The sequence below is a fragment of the Crotalus tigris genome, unplaced genomic scaffold (genome assembly GCF_016545835.1).
Source record: "Crotalus tigris isolate CLP2741 ecotype Arizona unplaced genomic scaffold, ASM1654583v1 scf7180000017666.27876245, whole genome shotgun sequence".
Taxonomy (NCBI): Eukaryota; Metazoa; Chordata; class Lepidosauria; order Squamata; family Viperidae; genus Crotalus; species Crotalus tigris.
In genome coordinates, this window is record NW_024096551.1 from 5476788 (window position 1) to 5501220 (window position 24433).

Sequence of the window (24433 nt, forward strand, 5' to 3'; positions counted from 1 at the left end):
TGTTTTCTTTTTTGTGCTATTTTTCTTTTTGCTCACTTATTTTTTCATCTATAGTTTTTATTTTTTTTTTCACTTGTAAGGTCTAATAAAATTAGTATCAAAAAAAGTTTAAAGGATATTTGAGGCTGAAATATTATTTATCCTTGAAATACTCTTGGGCTCCAATTTAAAATCCTTCTCCATAATGATGGAATTTAGCTTCTGGAAGGCAAAGCCTTCCCAGAGATAGATATATTGATTTTCCCTTCATACCTGTAAGTTTTTAGTGATAAAAATAAAACCTTTGGTCCCATTATCAGTATTCTGGAATCCTAATCAGGCATCCAGGTCTATAACCTATAATATGACCTGAGCTTCATCTAAGTCAAACTAACTTGTAAGTCATCAGGTAGGACCTATATTATCCGCTTTGAACAGCATTTGGCTACCTCACAATATGTAAAAGCACTTGGCCAGCTAACTGTTAACCAATAAAGTTAGCAGCATAAAATTGAATAAACAGTTTTACACATTTTGCATTGTGTGTTACTTAGGCAGCCACAAAAAAAAGAGAGAGAGATCTTACATTCAGTTAAGGCACCTGGTGCTTCGTCAGGAAGTTTTTGACCTGTATAAAAATATTAGCTAGGATTTTTGTCATTCAGAATCAAAATACTAAGTGCATTGAATGGAGAGAAGGCAATGGTGCAGGTAATCATTCTTTAAAAACCTGACTCTTTCCCCAAGCCTCAAGGCTAGGCAGGCCCTTTTTTAAGCTGTAAGGATATTTCTATTCTTTCAGACGGGGATAGTTTCATGTATGGCTCTTTTTTCATGTATTGCTCTCTAAATTTTGTGGAGCTAATATCTACTGAAAAATTTAAATTTCTCCCAGCACATTGCAGACTGTCATTTACCCAGTCTTCCCTATATGTTGTGCTGTTTTATTCTAAAGCTAAAGAATTTCATCAAGAGAAATCATTAGAAAAAGAAAATAAATTAATCTACACATCCTAATGCCAAAATAATCATTCATGCATTCATGTAGTCAGCATTCTTAGTAAAATTGTATTTTCCAGAATAGTTACTTTCTTTAGAATAGATATACTAGAAATTTCCCTAAGTATTATGTGTAAATTTATAAATGCATAATAGTATTAAAAAATAAATCAATATAGCTATTTTTCATTCTCTCCACTAATATATATTGAATTCTTCTTTCACCCATTCTACATAATTTGACACTGCTTCTGTGATAATAATAGAGAATTGTATTTTCATGTACATTAGTAATAAAATAAGTATAAATTGACTATATAGTGTATCACAACATGAAAAAGGAACACTAGAATGTAGTGGATTTTTAGTAAACATTCTTCATTCTCAATGGACCTTATATTGATAGGCATACAGTTATAAAAATATAATAAAAATATATAGTAAGAGAAATGAAAACTAACCAAACAAATCAAAAGAATGTAAAATTTAAATTGTATGGTTGAACAAGAACATTTAAAATTTTGCACCAAAAAAGTGTGAATTACGGGCAGCACAATCCAAACATTGGGGTGGAACCATCTTAAACAATATTATTAAGCATAAAAAGCAAACTTATATTCACGGCTGGTTAAATGAGAGGCCCATTTTAAAAGGCAGGAAATGCAGAGAGATGAGAAAACATTTTCTGAGATGCAACAGTTCATAGTGACTGTTTCCAACTTTTCTGGTCATAGCTGGATTGACGCAGAATATATTTTCCATTTTGATTTTTTAATTTGGATTCCCCTTAGCAGTCATAAAGAATTGGTCTACAATCCATGAAATACTGGGAGCTGGAATTAAAAGAGGATCATTTTTCTTTGTTTAAAAGACGGATCCTTTCCTTCCCACAGGATCTTTTCTTACAGCCCGCCCTTCTTGTCTCAGAGGATCCAAGAAATACGAGCAGATGGAACAGGCTGCGGTAGCCCAAGAAGTATCTCAAAAGTGCCAGAAGAGGGCACTCTATGCCCAGTAAGAACGTTTTTCAGAGCCACTGAAATCAGACTGTTGTATCTTCCCTCAACATGTGTGCACATTTTGAAGTAGAAAAGGCTCACATGGTAGCATCTAAATAATAGGAGAGAAGAGAAAAGACTAAAATCAACATACTGGAGTTTTAATGGTAAATGTCTCATTAAATTTAAGGCTTCCAAAATATCTCAAATAGGAAAACCTTAGAGTAGCATATATGCCTTCCATCAAATCGGACGATGGGTGAAAGACAATCAGCCAAATGTGAATTTTGCCTGTATTAAAATCTGGAGTGTGATGAGCCCATAAGTATGTGATAGAAATGTGATATCTGCACCTGAAATGTTTATTATATTTAACTAGCAAAACATAATGGAGCTTTCTCTAATATTACAAGAAGACAGAAGTAATACATCTTAAAGTTCTAAGATTACCCACTTAGTTATAAATCAACTTTTTAAATAAATCTTTTTAGACCATTTGTCCTGGCTTAATACAACTGATGCAAAAATATACTTTAATTGATAAAATAATCACTTGCTGAAATATTGCAAATAAAAAAAATCAGCTAGCTATATGTGAGATGGGAAATTTGGGATATGAGTTTATCCTGGTTGGTCAAGAAAATCTTAACCTAAAGGAGATCAGTGAAGAAACTGCAAATTTTTTGAATAACTAACAAACGAAGTATAAATTGCTTGGCAATAAAGCTACATCTTGAATTCTACAGCTATCAAACATACTTCAATCTTGTTTTGTAAATTTTGAACATACAAGAAGATTGCAGAATTCTGCATAGAGCAGAAGGAAATAAGAACAAATTTCTTAGACCAGAACAGTTTACAGTGTCACTGCCAGACTACAATATAACCTAGAGAGAAAACCCTCATGTTTCTGGCTATTCTCTACACAGGCCAAATCAGCAATGAAAATATGTGCAAAATTGCCAAAGTATTTCTTCCATTGATTATTATTTTAAGAGCAAAATTGGAATAGTGGTTAGGATCCCAAGTCAGAATTTAGTAAGGCCAGATTTATATCACACATAGTCATGATGGAAGTGATTGGATGGCCTTAAATATGTCATTGTCTTTTATTTCAATATTTCCCATTAGGTTGTTTTAAAATTGAAAGTGAAAATACTGTGCATGCCACCCTTAGCTGCCTGAGCGAAGAACATGTTACTTTCATTTGCTCTATAGATCTAATAAATATATAAGCGGAACAGATCACTATCAATTCCCTATCGTTCCCCAAATTAAATAATAAATATAAATAGATCATAGAATCAAACTAATAACATAATGGATCTTTCTATGGACTAAATAATGCAAAGAAAATGGGCAACACAGAGCTGGTTGGTGAAACTGATTCATTGGGATCTTACCTGTTGACTGAGTATTACAAGAGACTTTGTAAGAGAGCCATATACTTAGGAAACACATAAATGTAGCTAAGAATCCGAAGACCTATTTTTAAAAAAAGCATCAGCAAAGGAATCATACTCAAAAATATCTTACATTAAGATTCTATAGATTCTAAATAAATAATATTGTGATCAATTGTGATCAGAGGTTAGTAATAAATACCCAAATAGACATTTACTGCAGGTACTGTCAAATGCATACCTCTTTGCCCTCCCACTCTTTTATTCCAACCAGCAGAAATCTGCTTTCAAATTACTGTTTGCAATTTGCAACAAATGATTTTAAGTAATTGGAAAGAGTGAGCTTTGTCCACTATCACCTTTCCAAGACAGATTTTCTTTCTTTTTTCTGCGTAAAGCATGACAGAATGCATTTTCATTATAATGTAATGAAAACACAGCGATCAAGAGCAATGGGAGAAGACAAGAAAGAAATTTCTTTCCATTAATCTGTTTCCATTATCTGGGATGAGTAAAAAATTGAGGGCATGAGAACCCTGGAACAGGCTGCTCAGCAACTAGAGCAATTCTTGTTGTAAATTTGTTTTTAAAATGTGTCCAGTACCAATGATTATTCAGCATGCAGTCACCAAGCTGATTCATTAAACATTAAGTTTAGAGTTCAAACATAGCTATTTTATGAATATGGCATGTACTCGGCTATTAAACAACATTTGAGGTAAAAGAGCAAGCCACAAATAGCTGTTACCCAGAAATTTGAAATCTTCATAACTTCAAAAGCTCTGCAGAATCTGGTAATAGGATGGAGTTTTTTAAGAATGCCATTGTTTTATTTGGGCCAAAATTACAGCCCAATGTATAGTATAAGGCCAGCAATGTGAAAACAATCTATTTGGAGTTCTTGTGCAGATTCCACTGAACTTAATAAAGCGTTCCTCAACCTACAGCACATTAAGTTGAATAATTGCTTGCTTAGTTATTATAATTTATGTAAAAGCAACATAATAAAAAAGATACATAGCTTTCGATAATGGAGGATTAGAACAGTAATGAGAAAAAGCAATGTTAAATATCTTTGCCAGTGTTTTTTAAGATTTATCATACCCAGTCCTCAGTCAATACGTACGCTTGAATATATGAATTCTCCTTTCTTTTAGTGTGCTTATTATGGGGAAAAAACTGAAATATATCTTAAGATCTGATAAAGTTGCTTATACGTAACAAAAAATGGCAAACAGCCTCACCGCTCCAGCTACCAGGCCTGCTGAATTGGAGCTTTTGGCAACTGCCACAATGGATGCAATAAGAAGCAGAATAGTACCGATTAGGTAATGGAGAAACTCCTAAAATGAAACAAAGACAATGTAGTTTAGAAGAAAAGCTACAAAGAGTCTGTACTTTACATCAGAAGGCTATCAAAGGAACATTTCATTGTGACTGAAGCCCCAAGTATAGCTAATGAGTTTATATAACAGAATAAGAGAATTGGGAAGGACTTTGGAGGTCTTCTAGTCCAATCCCCTGTTCAAGCAGGAGACCCTACACTATTTCAGACAAATGGTTGTCCAATCTTGTATTAGAAACCTCCATTTTTGAGCAACCACAACTTCTGCAGGCAAGTCATTCCACTGATTAATTGTTCTCACTGTCAGAAAATTTCTCCTTAGTTCTAGACTGGTTCTGTCCTTGATTAGTTTCCATCCAATTGCTTCTTCTTCTTTTTTTTATTGAAAATTTTAAATTTTACAAAACAATACGATTCACTTCCCCAAACCCCCCCCAACCCTCCCATGCCCTCCCCCGACCTTCCCAGAGCTGAATACAGGCTTAATTAATATTTTTTCAAAAAGTCTTAAAACAAATATAAACCATAAACAAATCTAAATACATTAATTAAAGAAATTGTAAACTAGTTAACAATAATATATGTATAAAAAAAACAAAAATACAAGGAAATACGAGAAAATAGGAAGAAAGAAAAAGGAAAAAAGTCTATAAAATATCTTAAATTTTAAGTATAAGTTATTGAAAAGCTAAATAATATTTTTTTATATCCAACTTAAATTGTATAAAGTCTATCCATTTTTTCCATACCAAAAAATACTTCTCTTGCGATTGGTCTTTCAAGAAAGCTGAAATCTTTGCCATTTCCGCCAAATAAGAAACTTTAAAAAACCACTCTTGCAAGGTAGGCAAAGATTCCTTCTTCCAACATTGCCCTACTAACAACCTTGCCGCTGTGATTAAATTTAACATCAATATAGTCTCTTTAGTATCACAATCAGAAACAATACCTAACAAAAACAGTTGTGGAGTAAATTTTACCCTTCTTCTAAAAATTCTTATCTTAATCCAAAAAGCTTTTATATTTTTACATGACCACCAGATATGATAATAAGTAGCATCCAAACATCCACATCTCCAACATTTAGGCTGTAAGTCAGGATACATACTAGACATTTTTTGTGGATCAAGGTGCCACCTATAAAACATTTTGTAAAAATTTTCCCTTAAATTTTGGGCTTGTGTAAATTTAACATTCCTCACCCAAATAATTTCCCAAGTATCTAATAGAACCGGTTCATCAAAATTTTGTGCCCATTTAACCATACATTTTTTAACTAATTCTACTTCTGAATCCAATTCTACTAACACCCCATAAATTCTCTTAATATGGGTTCGTCTTTGATCTTTTATTTGTTTTAATAAATTCTCATCTTCTCTAAGGAAACCCACATTACGATCTATCTTCCACCTCTCCACTATTTGTCTATAATGAAACCATGAGTAAATAATATTTTCTTGTATTAAATCTTCCAAAGATTCATCCAATTGCTTCTTGTTCTGCCTTCAGGTACTTTAGAGAATAGGTCAACCTCTTCTTTGTGGCAACCCCTGAGATATTGGAATACTGCTATTATGTCACTCTTAGTCCTTCTTTTCATTAAACTCGACATACCCAATTCCCGCAACTGTTCTTCATATGATCCTGTGTGCTGTCAGTGCAACCTCTGGTCAATTAGATTCTTGTCCTCCTGGCTGGTGAAAGCCTGAAGGATGGTGATCAGCAGATGGGTTCATGCAATGAAAATTCCTCACTGCAAGAGGAAACATTCCCAGGAGCTTTTAAAGAGTCCCTGCTTTGTCCTTTCCTTAAAAAACCTTCACCGGAACCCATCTGCTTGGACAACTTTTATTCAGTCTCCCATATTCTTTTTTAGGAGACGGTAGTGGAAAATGTAGTTGTTTGGCAGCCCTGGGGGTCCTGGATGAAACAGATTTCCTAGACTCTTTCAGTCAGACTTGGCTCTGGGACAGAGACAGTTTTGATCATATTCATGGACAATCTCTGGCAGGAATGGGATGGGGGTAGTACAACCATTCTTGCTTTTCTTGACTTCTCAGTGGCCTTTGATACCACTGACCATGATATCCTTTTGGTCCAGCCACATGAGCTGGGGCTGGGTGACACACTTTTGTGCTGGTTCAGTTCCTTTCTTCAAGGTTGGTCCCTATTGGTGTTGATAGGATTAAGAGATCCAGCCCCCAACTGCTTATTTGCTATGTCCCAAAGGGCTCAGTATTCTTTCCTCTCCTGTTTAACATCTACATGAAGCTATTGGGTGAGATCATTTGTTACCATGGGTTCAGATATCATCAATATGCTGATGATAGTCAGCTCTACACCTGGTGACTCAAATTATGCTGTTTCTGCTTTCTCGCAATGCCTGAAGTGACCTGGATGGGGATAACAGAGTTTGACTGAACCTTGGCAAGACTGAATGCTTTTGGAGTGCATGGATCCTCACGATCCGAGTTTTTGCATCCTTAGTTCTGGACAGGGTTGCACTATCTATTCAGATCCAATTTGTAATTTAGGGGTTCTCCTGAATTTACATCTCGTGCTCAAAGAGCAGGTAGCAGGCCTGACTAGGAGATCTTTTGCCGCAGTTTGTGCACCAGCTACAAACTTTTCTGGATCATGAATCCCTGCACTCAGTTATTCAAGTCCTTGTCTGGACTACTGCAATGTATTCTACCTGGAGCTACCCTTGAAATCCATTCAGAAGCTTTAGTTGGTGCAAACTGCAGCAGCAAAAGCAGTCTTTAGTGCCCCTAGAATCATCCATCTCTGCTCCACAAATTTCACTGGATAACAGTCTGCTTCCAAGTACAGTTCAAGGTATTGATTATCATCTTTAAAGTCCTTAATGGCATAGGTCCAGGCTACCTGATGAACTGTCTCATCCCACTAAGACAAGCCTGTCCTACTTTTGCTGGCAGAGAGGGCCTGCTTTGGATACTGTCAATCAAAGAATTCTGCACGATCTCTGCCACAATGTCCAGCCTTTGGAACATCCTACTCTCTAGAGTAATATCTGCCCCATCCTCTATTTTTCTGCAGGAGCCTGAAGACCTCCAAATTCCATCTCCCCCTCTTGCTCTCCACCCACCCATCTCTTTATTATTGTACTGATGTATTTTCATTTTCTTGTTCATTGTTTATTTTCTTGTTCTCTTACTTTCTTTTCTGTTTTGTTTACACTCTTTTCATTTCTTCCTTTTTACTGTTCTAAGGCTCGTGGTGTAGCTCCACAGTAAGATAGGTGGCAAATAAACTAAAAAATGCAAATTTGAAACTATTTATTCATTTTCTTCTAGATAACCTTTCCCAAATGAAAGACAGAAGGGAAAAAATGCCATTCTAATAAAATGGATATGATTGTTACCCCACTGCCTAGTTTTTTTTAAAAAATATAGAAGCATGCACCACTTTTTTTTCTTTGGACAGTTACTACTCCATGAAATCATCGAACAACCCATGTTCCCTTGGCTCATCATTGCAGAGATATTTCCTTACCAGATTCCTCAATGCCTTCAAAAATAGCATGGTTTCTCGTTTATTTGAAAAGTTTTTTTTTAAAGATTCAAGGAAATATTCAAAGATGTACCTGTCTTGGAAATAGCCCATGCTGAACTATATAGAAAACATCAGGAGCTAACCACAAGAAATGTTTTATGACATTTAGTATTATGTGATAAACTCCTTTATGGTACTGTTATGTTGTTAAATGTTCCACAGGAGTCATAGCTTCCAGATTTTGGAGGCATTCTATAAGTTAGGTCATTTGAGGTACCTTGGTTCAGAATGTTTCGCCTAGTTAAAGGTTACAAATATGAGATTTTAGTAGTATATAAATTAAAAGTTATGCATTCAGCATGGTAGATTTTTCAGAAAATATGAAGTTGCCTTATACTTGGTATATCTGTCTTAGATTTTTCTATTGACCAGTGATGGAATGTAATTGTATTTTTATAAAGAGATAGACATTCACTTTCAAACAAGTAGGCCATTCCTCCCTTATTGGTTAAGATACCAGCCTCCTCACCAATTCACACAGGAACCTTCAGCTGTTCAAGAAACTTCAGCTATTTAAGTTTATGCCTTAGGAACCTTGAAAATAAATGGAAAGGAGGGGGAGGAGAAGTGAAAAAATCCAGGTGTTGAGATTTCTCTCCTATCCTCTTTCAATAAATCTTGGATAAAACACTCTGGAAGAATATTGCTTTCTATGATAGTGGGATGGCTAAGAATTTAACAGTCATGGCCAGATGCCTTTCAGGTTTTTCAGTCTAGAGATGTATGGGTCTAAGGTTGGGATATTCTACATGTTGTACTACAAGATACAGTACCCTCTTTAATTGATGATCTTCCACTGCAGTGAGCCTGTCCCTGGTGGGTGGGTATGTCTGCCTAATGCAGAGAGGTAGCAGTGGAAAACATAGAACTAAAATCAGGAAATACAGAGGCCATTACACCTCTAAGCGATTATGTTTGGCAATCTGAAAGGATGATAACTAAACCAGAGCAGATTATGAGTAGCAAAGTGTGTACTATATCTATTCCCATTACCTTGCTAAAAATGCAGGTTACACAGATTGATAAAAATTCAGCCATTTAAACTTTATGAGGACCCAGATTGTTGGGGGCAATGTAAATATATATATATACATTGCTTACTGGTGTACACCGCTTAGAGAGTGCTTGCACTTATAAGTCTCATAAATAAATAAATAAATAAGACATTCAGTGGTTCCTGTTTGTATGTTAATATTTTCCTTAGGTACTAGAAACTATGTATCATCAGATGCTGAAATCCTAAATAATAACTTCTAGTGGAAATTTGGAGTAAAAATGCTACATAGGAATTGCTGGAGTTCAGATACAAGTGTAACAAAACAATTTAATGTAAGCAGTAATCTTTCTGGAAGTTGACAAAGATTATTTTAATTATGGATAGGAACTTACCGCAAGAGGCCAGCTAATGCAAGTCAACTTTCGATAGGCTCTAAAGATGTAGATAATGTAAAAGATGAAGATCATAATTAAGTCACATATGCAGACAATTTCAAAGTAGCTGTATGCACTGTGATCTGTCCACTGTGAAGATCTTATACAAATGAATCCAATCAGCAACAATAACTGTAAGATAAATAGCAAAACAAAACAAAAAGGTTGTGTGAAGATCGCATAAAAGACTACATTCCAAGACTAATAAAATGTTTAGAATTAACAATTTTGAAAAGAAAAAAAAACAATTCCAGGTAAAAGAAGACTAACAATATTCAGGGCTGAAGAAATCATTCAGATACTTCCAAATCAGAATGGATTTTTAAAAGTTTAGAGAATTCATTCTAACTAGTTCTCATTCTGGACTAAAAAGAGTGTGCTATAAGAAATAATCTACTTATAAGATGTTCTTATGTGACAATCGGTATATAGGTGATCCTTGACCATAATTGAGCCTGCGTTTTCAATTATAAGTTATGATAGTCATAAAGCAGATCATCACATGATCATGCCTGATTTTATGTCATTTTCTGTGAGTATCATTAAGCAGATACATTATTTGCTATCGGGCATTTTTCACTAGCAACAGAAAACAAATTCAGATCTCTGGGAATAGCATCATAAATTGTAGTTATGTCACTGCAAATGGCCAGATGTCGAGTGACCAAAATATAGTTATGTGACTGTGGGGAGGGGAAGGTGGGTAACTGTCAGAACTTCGAATCCAGGTTATAAACTCCATTAACTTTTGCAACCTGCTGACTAGCAAAGTCAATAGGGAAGCTAGATTCACTTACCCACGTTTCCCCTGAAAATAAGACTGGATATTGTATTGTTTTGGGGACCAAAAGACCTATTAGGGCTTATTTGGGGGGGATGTCTGACTTTGCGGCCCCCCTGCTGACTCCATCCCATCATCTGGTTGCTCACCTTTGCAACAGAGTAGCACAGCGTGCATCACACCGGTGCCACTGCCACAAAGTGAGGTGAGGCAGGTAAGGGGGTGGAGCTGCACCCCGTATCGCTTACCTCAGGCTCCCCGTAGCCAGGCTCCCCGTAGCCAGGCCACACCCCGCTCGTTGACCTCTCCCCACCCATTCAATGCCCCGGCTGCCTGCCTGTCTCTTCCCTTTCACTACCCTCCCAAGTCAGATGGGCGGGGGAGGCTTGGTCACCTTAGTCTCCCTCCACTGTTTTGGAACCAGGGAGGAGTGACGGCAAAAGGCCTCTGTAGCCGCTGTGCATCAGCCACCTCCACCACTGGAGGTGCTTTCTTCAGTCCACGACGGCTCTACTCTGCAGATCACCTCTCTTCGTGCTGGCAGCACTGGTGCAACATGCGCTCTGCTGCCCAGTTGTGGCTGCGAGCAATCAAATGGTGGAACAGAGTGAGCGGGTTCTTAACTAGGGCTTATTTTTGGAATAGGGCTTTTATTAGCCACATGCCAAAAATCCAGCTAGGGCTTATTTTTTAGGTGGATTTTATTTTCGGGAAAAACTGTGGCAAGTTCCAGAGCACAAACCTAAACATCGGTGAACAGCATGCTTGGAATTGGTGAGAGTACTGATCTTCTTTCTTCTATCTACTATTTAAATCCTTAAAAAGATCCCCAAAGCAAGAAAACCTCCAGAAGTGAAAGGAGGGGACTACATCCCCATTCCCTTACAGACGGAAGCGGCGAATTAACATAAAAGGTGCAAAGAGATATACTAAAATTTGATTTAAAATATTTCAGTCTGGACAAATCTAGGAACTAAAAAACTGTCAAGATTATACCCTAAAAAATTTATGATGGAATTATAAAAATATGTAACAAAAGTAACTTTTTGATTGAAAGAAAAACTGAAAAAAGAAATAACTACTGATATCTAGTGGAGAATCAGAGAATAGAACACTAAGGACCCAGAAATTGGCAGAATACCCAGGAAGAAAAAGTTGTTCCTTTGAATTGCAAATAACCTTGAAGACAGCTGGGAACAAATGAAGAGCCAGCTATAAGATTAAAAAGTGTTTGAAAGAAAACAACAACAACACCTGGACTGTTGCTTAAACCTAAGAACTGTTTATGGGGGAAAAAAACCCCTTGGCTCTAATCTATTAGAGGAGAATTTGCAGGAAGGATTTAAAGTGACTTAATATACTGAATCTGTAATTTTGACTGACTGATAATTGATTTTTGAATTAAAACATTGATGAAGAATTATTTGAAGGGGGGAGACAACATGGATATCACATACGTATCAAAAAATGACAGGGTGCCATATTCAATATTTTCTCCTGAAGGACTTAGCTTGGAAAATCAAGGGCCTCCAGAAACAATACTTCAAGGCAAGATAAATACTTTCCCGGAGGAAATATATGTAATGTTAGGACAAATACAAACAACAATAGATTCAAACCACAACGAAATTCGAAACAACTTTGAGGATTTAAATAAGCATATTTCCAATCTAAATCTACAATTAAAAAATATCTAGGAAATAACAACAAAGGAACAAACAAATCAGATAGCAGATTACAAACTAGAAGAGTATGATCAAATTGATGAAATAACAAAGGAAAAGAATTACAATTTGACACAAAACAGGAAAAAAATCTACAAGATTCTGATACAACAAGAAAAATGGAATTATTAGGAGAACTATTAAAGTTTGGGGGACAGAAAGAATTTATTTTACTTACTTCATCTTTTGTATTCCCAACATTTGTAAAAATATAGGAACTGTTGAGTAAGCGGATTATATCAACTTGGAAAATTACTTGGCAAAAGAAGATCAGAGACAGATACAAGAGATTTGACTTGCCCTACCAGATAGACTATTAACGTGAATAAACATTTGTTTGAATATGGCTAAAAGAACAGAGAATTTCGAACATAAAGGGGCCTTATAACAAGAACGATAATGAGATTTAAGTAATATAGTATGTTTTATAATATATTAAATGTTAAAAGTAGGTTGATGTAACTTTTATTAATAAAATATAAATATAACTATATTTTATTAATAAAATATAAATTGATTAAAACGGATTTATATATAGATATTAAAAGACAGATAAAAAGTATTTGTTGTTAATTTCGAAGTCATGTCCGACCCATCGCGACCCCATGGACAACGTTCCTCCAGGTCTTCCTGTCCTCTACCATCTTCTGGAATAAAAAAAAAGTATAGTATTTTTATAATGCATGACATAAAACAATGGGATGATGTACCTAAATGGGAAAATTTAGACAGTGAGATGACTAATATGAAGAAATTATGAGTGATAAGATTTGGATTGAATATAAGGGAATCTAAGCGAACAAAAATTATAAAAATAGGATGTATGCTGAATTAATGATTATGAGAATATAAGCTGAAAAAATGTTATATAGAGAGATTATTCTTATTTGTATAAATATAAAAAATGCCTATACCTAATCATTTATATATTGAAAATATTAAGAATTATATTTTGGCTAAGGTTGAAGAAGGAAAATACAAATGGGAGAAGGGAAAATCAAAGAAATGTACTATTAATTAATATATTAATTATGGAATTATCAAATTTAATTATTATTGACTGTTAATTATCACTGTCCTTTTTTCTTGTTAAAATATAAACCAAGACAACATGCTATACATCAGGCACTGGAGATTGTTATAGATAAAAATCAATAAAATATCTATTTAAAAAAAACTAGTTAAGAAATTACTAGTTTAATCCAAGACATAACTGCATTGTTTTAAATATGAAATATCATGTATCCCAAATCTAATACCATCCATAAGTTTGGGGATATCCAATACTTCTGGCCTGAGTACTCTTAAAGTATTGGCTCCAAATATCTTTTAGGTTTTTAGAAAGTCTGGTTGGGAAACATGAAGCATGGAAAATTCAATGTATTTTTAAATTGATTACAGTTAGACCTTGACTTACAGCCACAACTGAACCCAAATTTTCCATTGTTAAGAAAAAATTGTTAAGTAATTTTGCCCCATTTTATGAGGTCATAAAATGGGGCTAAACTCACTTAGTAACTGTTTCATTTAGCAACCAAAATGTTGGGCTCAATTGTGGTTGTAAATCAAGAAGTATCTGTATAATAAAATTCATGGAAAATCCTAACTCGACTGTTAAGATTTTTATATGAGATTTTAAGATTCATTGATCCTGCAAATTTAACAAAATTCAACTTAGCGAAGAGTGATGTTTAATTAATTCTCAATTGACATGATAGGGATGCAAAATGTTTCTGTAAGGACCCACCCCACTTTGCATCTTAAGAAGACAGAACTCTTGGAATAGCTCTTCCAACAGGAATCCTTTATTAAGAGAAAATGGTTGCAGGCATGCTAGACAGGACTTGGGGTTCAAGCTCTCCCATTCAAGGTTTTAAGGGGTTCCCCAGTAGTCCCACCCAATCAACCCCCTTTCCAGTGATAGTTTCAAGTATCACAATTCCATCCCCTTTCTTCTTCCGTCTGGATGGAGACTTCAGATAACTACATGAAAGGCAATTACTCTTCTTTGATATGTTAAAGCTTAGAGGCCACAATAAACACACATTCAGTCCTTTGAAGTGTGCTGAAGGAAGTGAGGGCCATAAAGCCCCTTTGCTCTCCCCCTTTTCTCCCTCTTATGGCAGAATCCAGAGAAGGCAGAATTGGGAGTTTCTATGTTTGATAATTAAAGATGAAATATAATTGGATTCTGACATCCGGCCCCTCTTAACAATAAGAGAGATCCACCTGAAAGAAAACACAAGTAAAAAATTTAGTTAGGCTTGTTAGGATACTCTGTGTGAAACTTCTTCAATAGCTTCGGGGCTCTGACGTGACGTTTATGGACCCACTCATTTTGTGAGGCAGGGAGGTGTTTCCAGGCAACTAGGTACTGAGTTGTTCCACGATATCTCCTAGAGTCAAGGATCTCTTTTATTTCGAAGTGTTGTTCCCCCTCCACCATGATTGGAGGTGGTGGGGGGGGGATTTTTGGCCGTAGAGGTGACTGATGCTCTCTTTTCAGCAAGCTGCAATGAAAAATTGGGTGTATTTGCCTGAGGTTTTTGGGTAATTCTAATTCTACTGTTACTGGATTTATGATCCTTTTAATTGGAAAAGGTCCTATATATTTTGGTCCAAGTTTTTTACAGGGCTGTAGGGACTTTAGGTATTTTGTAGATAAGTACACCATTTCTCCTATAATGAATGGTGTAGGCTCAACCCTTTTTTTATCGGCTTGTGCTTTGTATGCCCGCCTAGCTTCATCTAGTGATTTTCTGACTATTGGCCAGGTGTTTTGTAGGTTTTCCATCCATTCTTTCAGTGAAGGGATCGTTGGTTCTTTTGGGGTTAACTCTGGCATAGGGTTGAAACTTTGGCCGTTGGCTATTTGAAAAGGAGTGTAGCCTGTGCTGGAGTGGACTGCATTATTGTAGGCAACTTCTGCAAAAGGAAGTAAGTCCGTCCAATCACTCTGTTGGAAATTTAAAAAACATCTCAAATATTGCTCAAGTACCGACTGGCAGCGTTCCGCTTGTCCATCTGTCTGAGGGTGATGGCTAGATGTCAGTCCCTGAGTGGTCCCTAAGAGGGATAAAAATTCCTTCCAAAATGTAGACGTAAATTGCACTCCCCTATCAGAGATGATGCGTTGGGGTGCCCCGTGCAATCTGTAAATGTGCTGGATAAAAAGTTTTGCTAAGGCCTTTGCAGTGGGAATTTTTTGGCAAGGGATAAAGTGCACCTGTTTGGAAAATAGGTCCGTGACTGTCCAGATAACAGTATTCCCATTGCTTTCAGGCAATTCCACTATAAAATCCATGGCTATTTCCCTCCAGGGGGCTGAGGGACTTGCCACTGGTTGTAACAGCCCTGGCGATTTCCCTTGCAACCTCTTTGCTGATGCACAGGTTGGGCAGCTGGCAACATAACTTTCTATGTCCTTTTTTATTGATGGCCACCAAAATTGCCGTTTAATTAAGTGTAAAGTTTTTACAAATCCAAAATGCCCTGCTGATTTTGTGTCATGGCAAAGTTGCATGAAAGTTAGTCTTTGAGTTGTTGGTATATATAACTTTTCCCCTACCCAAGGCAATCCGTCTCTCATTGTGCACACATGTTTGTTTTTCTGGAACCAATCATCTGTTTCCAAACTTTTTCTGAATTCAATCCCAGTTTGGCTGTCCAGTTGTGGTTTTATTTTGGCTTGGGTTCTTGTGGTTACTGGCGCTGCCAGTTGTGATTCTGCCATTATTGGTCTAGAGTCTGTGGTTCGTGCGCTGTTATATTGGGGCATGCGAGATAGTGCATCTGCCAGGAAGTTCTTTCTTCCTGGTAAATGTTTGAGCTTAAATTGGAATTGGTGAAAATGCTGGGACCAGCGGGCTTGTTTGGGATTGAGTTTCCTGGAAGTTTTCAGGGCTTCTAAATTTTTGTGATCAGTCCATACCTGGAAGGGGATTTTGTTGCCTTCCAGGAACTGTCGCCACGTGAGTAATGCCCAACGTATCCCATAAGCCTCCTTCTCCCATACGGGCCAGCGCTGTTCTGTTTCCGTGAGTTTCTTAGATGTATATGCACAGGGTTGCAATACTGCATCATCATTTTCTTGTAATAGCACAGCCCCCACTGCCACATCACTTGCATCTGCCTGTATTATGAAGGGCTTGTCCATATCTGGGTGCCTTAGTACTGGTTCGGCAGAAAAAAGTCTCTTTAGTCTCTCAAACGCTGCTTGGCACTCCATTGTCCATGTTAGTGGCTGGCTAGGTTTTACTGAGGATGTTCCCTTCGTTTTTAGTAAGTTGGTGAGGGGCAAGGCTATCTGTGCAAATGAGGGGATGAATTGGCGGTAAAAATTTGCAAAGCCCAGGAAACTTTGTAGTTGCTTTCTTGTGCGGGGTGGTGCCCATTCTAATACTGCTCTGACCTTCTCTGGGTCCATTTCAATGCCCTGTGGGGATATGCGATAGCCTAGGTAGTCTATCCTTTCCTGGTGGAATTCGCATTTTGAGAGTTTGGCATATAGGTGAGCGGCTCGCAGCTTCTTTAAAACCGCTCTGACAAGTTTGACGTGTTCTTCTTTTGTTTCGGTAAAGATAAGAATGTCGTCCAAGTAAACAAGGACCCCCTTAAACAGGTGCTCCCTTAGAACGTCATTGATTAATTGCATAAAGACTGCAGGGCCCCCTTGTAATCCAAATGGCAAGACTTTGAATTGATAGCACCCCATGGGGCAGTTAAATGCAGTCTTCCATTCGTCCCCTTCCTTGATTCTCACGCGATAGTAAGCTTCCCTTAAGTCTAGTTTAGAAAAAATTTTCCCTTTCGATAGGTGTGACAGCATGTCTTTCATGAGGGGCAGCGGGTATAGGTTGCTTTCACTGATTGTGTTCAGGGCCCTATAATCCACGCATAAACGTAAAGAGCCATCCTTCTTCTCTCTAAAAAGGACCGGGGCAGCCACTTTAGGCTTAGCTGGTTCAATGAAACCTCTCTCCAGGTTTTTTTTTATAAATCTTTCCATTTCCTCCTTCTCCTTTGGGCTCATGGAGTATAATCTGGGCTTCGGGAGTTTTGCCCCAGGCTTGAATTCAATGGTACAGTCTGTGGGTCGGTGGGGGGGGAAGCTCATTCGCCCTCTCCTCACTGAAGACTTCAGCAAGGTCCCTATATTCCTCTGGTATTTCTGTTAATCTTTTTTCCTCTCCTATGGATGCTTTTTCTATTCTTGATTCTGGTAGCCTCTCTTGGGGTTTTAAGTCCATAGGGTCCCCCTTCGGGAATTTGATTTCTGTCGTCCTCCAATTTACCCAGGGGTTCCATTTTTTCAACCATTCCATCCCTAGAATCATTGGGCATTCCATACCTGGGGTCACCACAAACGTTAAGTCCTCTTCATGGTTGCCCAGGGAGAGGTGTATTGGCAGAGTGGCTAGGGTAGCTGGCACCCCCCCTGCTATGGATCCATCTAGCTGGCCAAATGAGATTGGTTGTTCCAGTCTCCTGGATGGGATGCCCAGATTCCCCACTAGTGTTGGGCTAATGAGGCAGCGGGTGCAGCCAGAGTCTATTAAGGCTTTCACCTTCACAGCTTCGGGCATGGGGGGGATTAATATAGTCACTGTTTTGAAGATGGGTGTGATGCGTCCACTTACCAGGGGTTCGCCTTCCGAGCTGTCATCTGAGGCATCCACCGTCCCTGTGGTGTAGGCTGGAGTTCTTTCCCCTTGGTGAGCAGAGGTGGGGTTTTCTGCAATTTCCATCATTTTCATGGCTGTTTCTTTTGGCTTAGCTGAATACCCTCTGGGTTTGTTGATTGGGGATCTGTCTGGGTTGTGCTGGGGGGCCTTTGAGCGGCATTCTACAGCTCGATGCCCTTCTCTTCCGCACTTGAAACACCCCATCTGCTTCTTGGCTGTATCCGATGATTTCACCGGTTGGTGTGTCAGCTCAGGCGGGGGGCGGCTCCATTGTTTTCCTCGGCGATGCCTCTTCAATATGTCGATCTCTGCTTCCTCTGCCAAGACGTACCATTCCTCAAGTCGATGTGGGTCTCCTCGGGGCAGGCAAGCATCATATAGATCATAGTTTAGTCCGTCTTTGAAACGGCCAAGGAGGATGTCTTCTGGCCAATTCAGTTTGCTGGCAATGGCTCGGAATTCTTGTGTATACTCAGCCACTGGGCGTTTGCCCTGCCTCATCGTTGTTATTCTTTCACGGGCTTTGCGATCAGCCAGGGGGTCTTCAAATCGTCTTCTCAACGAGGACATGAAACGGTTGAAGTTACTGAGTTCTGGGGCATTGGAGTCATGCAGGTTCACCACCCAATCTGCAGCTGGTCCATCCAGGGCAGATTGCACGATCCGGATGCGGGCTTTGTCGCTGGGGATGTCCTGCCCATATTCCTCCATGTAGCTGAGGACTTGGGTTAGGAAAAACCCCAAGCGTGTTGGCTCCCCTTTGAATTTCACCTCCAACGGTGGACGTCTTGGAATGGATCGGTGCCTCCATTGTGGGTGGTAGTGTCTTCCGTCCAGATTTCCATCTGTGGTCCGGTAGGGGGTGGGAGCTCCTGGATCAGTAAATGTCCCTGGGGTTGCAGGTTCCACGTCCCCCTCGGTGTCTCTCCCTTTGTGGCTCCAGGAACTGGGGCGGGCGTAGGGCTCAGGAATCTCCTCTCCTAGGGAGCTGAGAGTTCTCTTCATCAGGTCAATAGCTCTCTCTAGGATCCAGTCTGAGTACGGCATACAGCTTCCTCCCTCTTCACTTGCGTGCAGGGATTTCTCCATCTCCTGCTTCCATTCTGGTTGCTTGGTTCCCCGTCTCAGGGTCACTTTTCTTGATTCCTTTCCCCACTCGCTTTTCTTTCCAACGCCCATCGACCAGCGAGGCTTGTGGTCCTGTGTCTCCACCACTTCTTCTTCTGAGAAATCTGGCCTCTCGGATCCCAACATCTGGCAAGGTTCCAACTGGGTCAGCGGCTCTCTTTCCAGGGAGTTTTCTCCCTCTCTTGCTTCGTTGTCTGACATGGTAAATTTTTGCAAAATCCCCCGGCAAGGGTCTACCTTCCAGGTGGATTAATTTTGCAAGTCCTGTCTAATGTAAGGACCCACCCCACTTTGCATCTTAAGAAGACAGAACTCTTGGAATAGCTCTTCCAACAGGAATCCTTTATTAAGAGAAAATGGTTGCAGGCATGCTAGACAGGACTTGGGGTTCAAGCTCTCCCATTCAAGGTTTTAAGGGGTTCCCCAGTAGTCCCACCCAATCAACCCCCCTTCCAGTGATAGTTTCAAGTATCACAATTCCATCCCCTTTCTTCTTCCGTCTGGATGGAGACTTCAGATAACTACATGAAAGGCAATTACTCTTCTTTGATATGTTAAGCTTAGAGGCCACAATAAACACACATTCAGTCCTTTGAAGTGTGCTGAAGGAAGTGAGGGCCATAAAGCCCCTTTGCTCTCCCCCTTTTCTCCCTCTTATGGCAGAATCCAGAGAAGGCAGAATTGGGAGTTTCTATGTTTGATAATTAAAGATGAAATATAATTGGATTCTGACAGTTTCTTTTTCCTCTTTGAACAAAAACATTTAGAAAAAGTGGGATATTCTATTCTATTTTATTAAAGATTCTACCCAAGAACCGCTGAGATCACAGTGACTACATGGACATATTTTCATGTATTGTGACATTGTCCTCTTCCAAAATTGTTATTTAAATTTCTCCATCTAATTCACAACATTGAGATTTTCAGATGCTCTCATTTAAGGGACATCATTGCTAATCCTGCTGAACTTTTTCAAGATAGGTAAAGTTGGTTAGATACTGTCACTTGCTGTGCACATTTTATTAAAGGAATTAAAACAATTGAAAGAGATGGAGAAATTCACTCATTCCTTCAATCTTGAAGAGGCTGGACATAACTCAGGACACATAGTAATATGGATTTTCAATAAGACAGTAATAATGCGATAACTATAACTTTCAGCAACACATAATTTCTAGATCTTCAAATGCCTGATTTGTGACCGTAATAAGAGATTGAATTCTTAAAAATGCCAAGTATGGTGTTTCTTTAGATTTTGCAATGCCATTTATTTTTTTGTTTAGTTTAGAGGAAATAATTGACTGCAAAATTTCTCACTTTCTAGATTTCTTTGCAACAGGAAACACGTATTTAAGCTTCTTGTTTTAACCACAAGTTGAACTTGATAACAATCAGAGAAAATTACCAATAATTTTACTCTACTGACAAAGTCTTATCTTTTGGGATAGTAATGCAGAAACTTTCAAATACTGTTAAGTTTTCAAATGCTGTAAATAAGATCAAACAGATTCCTGTCAAGCATAGCAGACAACTTTGTCACCCAAAAGGTAGAACAGGGAACTAGAGGGTCAGCCATACTGGACTTAATTCTCACTAACAGAGATGAAATGATAGAAGATGTTGAGTCACAGGAAAGTTGGGAGGGGGGGGAGTGACCATGCAATGTTGGAATTCAACTCTATGTAAGCACAAGCAATAGAACAAAGTCAAACTAGAGTCTTAGACTTCAAAAGAGCTGATTTCAATAAACTTTCAGAGAGCTTGGGAAGGATACTATGGATGAGAATTCTCAAGGGAAAACAACCGAAGGAGCTTGGAAAACTTTGAAAGTGAGAGTATAAAAGCCTAGTCTATCACAATTCCAATGAAGAAAAATAAGAGATCTCAAAAGAAACCAGCATGGCTGCACAAAGAACTCTCTGATAAACTGAAAGACAAAAAAGGACAAGTATAAAAAGTGGAAGGAGCACATAACTAAGGCAAAATAGCAATAAATACCCAAACCTGTAAAAATGGAATCAAAAAAGCTAAGGCTCAAAATGAACTAAGGTTTGTGACAAAAATTAAAAAATAATAAAAATAATAAAATTGGTTTGTATTGTATTGTAGATGGCAAACTATTTCAAAGAAAGAGATCTTATTTTATTTGATCTTGTTTATAATGGGATATGGCTTCTGGTTTTTAGGCTTGAAATAAAAAATGAAATTAGAATTTGAAGATTTAATAATTGTGTAGTTATAGAACTGGTTTGTAATAATTGTAAGTAATGTAAAAAGTTGGTCGTAATTCAGTAATATTTTAATGTGTTAGAAAATATTCAGAAAACAACATTTTTTCTTCACTTTTTTTTCTTGTCCTCCTGCACCCACCTTAATCTTTATTTTCACTATATTTCATGATATAATAAAAATTTACTTATATACATGAATACATGTCAGTGACTCCCTAAAAAGCAAAAAGTGCAGTTTGTGTATTACTTGTCTGATATAAACTCAAACTTACTTTCACATCTGTTCCCCTTACACTCCATCTCCCATTCATTTTGTTCGAAGATTAATCCATTGTCTACTACAGTATTTCTTTGTATAGGATTTCTTAAATCATGTTTAATCAATTAGAAAATAAATTAAAACTCTAGGTGAGTTCTATATCACAAAATAGTGGCAAACTGCCATCACTTTTCAGTAGTAGAGAATAGATTATGAGGCATGCAATGAAGGGGGCCATAGGTCCCTGTGGCCTTGGAGATGCCTGCCTATCCCAGATTTAAATTATAGTGTGATTTGTTTGGGTTCTGCTTGAAATATTGCATAAGGTTATTCAATCAACCATAATTAAACAATTCATATTGTAGAATGACGTATGAACTTTCCAGTGTCTAGAACAGGGGTAGACAACCTTGGCTCTTTTATGACTTGTGGACTTTTAACTCCCAGAATTCCTGAGTTTGCATGGCTGGTTCAGGAATTCTGGCATTGAAGTCCACAAGTCATAAAAGAGCCAAGGTTGCCTAACCTTGGTCTAGAACAATCCTCTCTGTTTCCTGCTGGGAAACCATTGGATGTGCAGAGAGAAGTGGGAACAGCCTCTGCTGCAGCATGGAAGTAGTTAACAAGCCCTTTTTCTTCAAGCAAGTGAAATGTTAATGGAATACTAAAATGCCCTATTTATTTCAGATCGAAATGAAGGAAATTAGTAAATAAGGATAATCAAGCAGGGATGGCTGAACACCTTTTTAGTCCCTAGTGTGCAATTTGTGTCGTTACTTACCTGTCCAAAATTGTTTGCATTTCTAATTCAAGCCTAGAGATTATATTTTCAGCTCCTGAAAGACAAGTCTCTAATTTTCAATGTAGTTCTCAAGATGAATTTGTCAAATAAACAAATAACAAATCTATGCAGGCTACAAACAATAACTCACGTTAGTTATTGAGAGGACTGCAATCATTAAAAAAGGGCATAATAAATTGGGGCATTCTGCCTTACAGTGCTGCGATTTCTTTCTAGTTATTTATTCAACATTTCTATAGGCTTTCCTTTAAAAATCTTAAGCGGCCCTCTTCTCAAGTGTGTGAGCTACGTCTGGCACATTGTTCTGAGCTGCCTGGAGAGACTCAAGATAGAATTAAAACAGACCTTGACACTGGCCAAAATCTGCACGAAGGAGCAGCGCTGCCCCTCTGAAGAATCGGAAGGGACCGTTCCCAGATCGCCCAGCCGCCCTTCTCTCTTCGCTTCAACCCCCCTCCCCGCCCTGCTTTCAGGGGGACTTTGTCGCCAATCAATTCCTGGCGGGAACTGGGGTAACACGTGCAGCGCGTTGCCCGCCCTGAGGAACGCAGCCAGCAGAGCCAGCTGTAGTTGGCTGGGCAATGCAAAATCTTCCTGCCCTTTCTGGGAAACGCCCAACAGGCAAACAAATCCTAGCAAAACTCGGACAGAAGGCGCAGTTGCTCCCGCAGTTTGGCGAAACATTCAAACTTCCCCGCACCCGTCTCTGGGACCGCCTATCCCGTCTCATCCTTACCATTTGGGCCACTTTCAGCATGGCAGAGCAAGAGCTCGCGTAGCCTCTGTCGAATAATCCGGTGTCTGGCCCGTAGGAAACGGGCGGTGGAGCAGAAGAGCTGGGAGCGCCCCCACTGCTGGCATCGGTACGGATGACCCGCATGCCGTGATATAGCCAACACCTTTCTGAACGAATGGGTGCAATTTACTCCCCCCCCCCGAACTATTGCGACACTCCTTAACTCCAGAGGCGGGACAGTGCGGGGCGGGGCCCGGCAACTCTCTGGCTAGGGTCCTCTTGTGCAGTTAGAGCCGGGCGAGGAGACAGGCCCGGGCCAGCTCCTCACTAAAGCCACGGGAGTAAGGTGGAAGGGCGGAGATGCTGCTCCGGGGAAGGGATCACATTGGGGAGGGGGCTCCTGGAGCCTTAACCCAGTGCTGCGTCGTGCTCGATACGCGAAGAGGGAGAGAAGGTAAAACAGGAAGGAGGAGGTGGCAGATGGAAGAAAAGGGCCCCCTCCTCTCTCTGCACACATATACGATAAACAGGAAGTCCATTAAATTGGTGGCGAGGAAAGAGGTGGTGAAATGCTTCGGGGCTGCTGCTGCTGTGTTACTACGAAAGGCTTTCGAAAGAGGATGGGCAACTATTCTACAAAAGCAAGAGCTGGGGAGAAATAAAAACTACATTATGAGGCTAATAAGATAAGAAAGTACTTTTTTAAAAAAGAACTCTTCATGTTCATGCAAAGCAAAACAGTGGAAGAGCAAAAGAAACTGCTGGTTGGAGTTGCAAAGTTTTATAGGCATTCTGCAAGTTTAAGACTGTCCTAGAGTATTTTTAAACCTGTTGGGACAAATAAATGAAAATAGCTCATATAAAAGTTAATTATAATGCAGATGTTAAGAGGGTCTTTCTCCTAAATGTCTTATAGAAGTTGTCAATATAAGAAAAATCAGATATCTAAAGCAAATAGTTCTGAATACCAAGAAATCTAGAAGTGATTTCAAGTGGTGCCATTTATTTTAAAAGAAAAGTCAGTATAAGTTAAGAGTAGATTTATCATATAATTGAGTGCCAATGTTGAAGCAGATCCTTGGCCTGATCCCACAGAATGTAAATTAGGTCTGTCCCTTCTCCAGCTTTGGATTTTCCAATTATAAAGAACATAATAGATACAGATTCTGGGAATTGCAGTCATACTTTTGGAAGTGGCTACTCTGCAGAAATATAAAACAATATGTATGGTCAGTTATAGGGATTTATTTATTTATTAAATTTATTCACCCGCCCATCTTACTGTCATGGAACTCCATATCCACTGGCAACGCTCCCTTATTGAGATTCACTACATAGTAAGTATGTGGCATCTGAA

General features: G+C 38.6%; 1 protein-coding gene across 2 annotated transcripts; it reads right to left on the reverse strand.

Annotated features, from left to right (window-relative positions):
* Nucleotides 1-23500, reverse strand: CMTM7 (CKLF like MARVEL transmembrane domain containing 7). Of its 2 annotated transcripts, XM_039336322.1 has the most exons (5): nucleotides 23077-23461; nucleotides 9690-9863; nucleotides 4624-4722; nucleotides 3380-3461; nucleotides 1-2088 (listed from the first exon to the last, which is right to left on the reverse strand). In XM_039336322.1, the coding sequence occupies exons 1-5, from the start codon at nucleotides 23218-23220 to the stop codon at nucleotides 2075-2077; spliced, it is 513 nt and encodes a 170-aa protein (XP_039192256.1). In that variant the 5' UTR covers nucleotides 23221-23461; the 3' UTR covers nucleotides 1-2074. The 2 variants fall into 2 exon arrangements, with proteins under 2 accessions (XP_039192256.1, XP_039192255.1); XM_039336321.1 differs by having other exon boundaries at nucleotides 1-3461; nucleotides 23077-23500.
* Nucleotides 23501-24433: the final 933 nt, after the last annotated feature.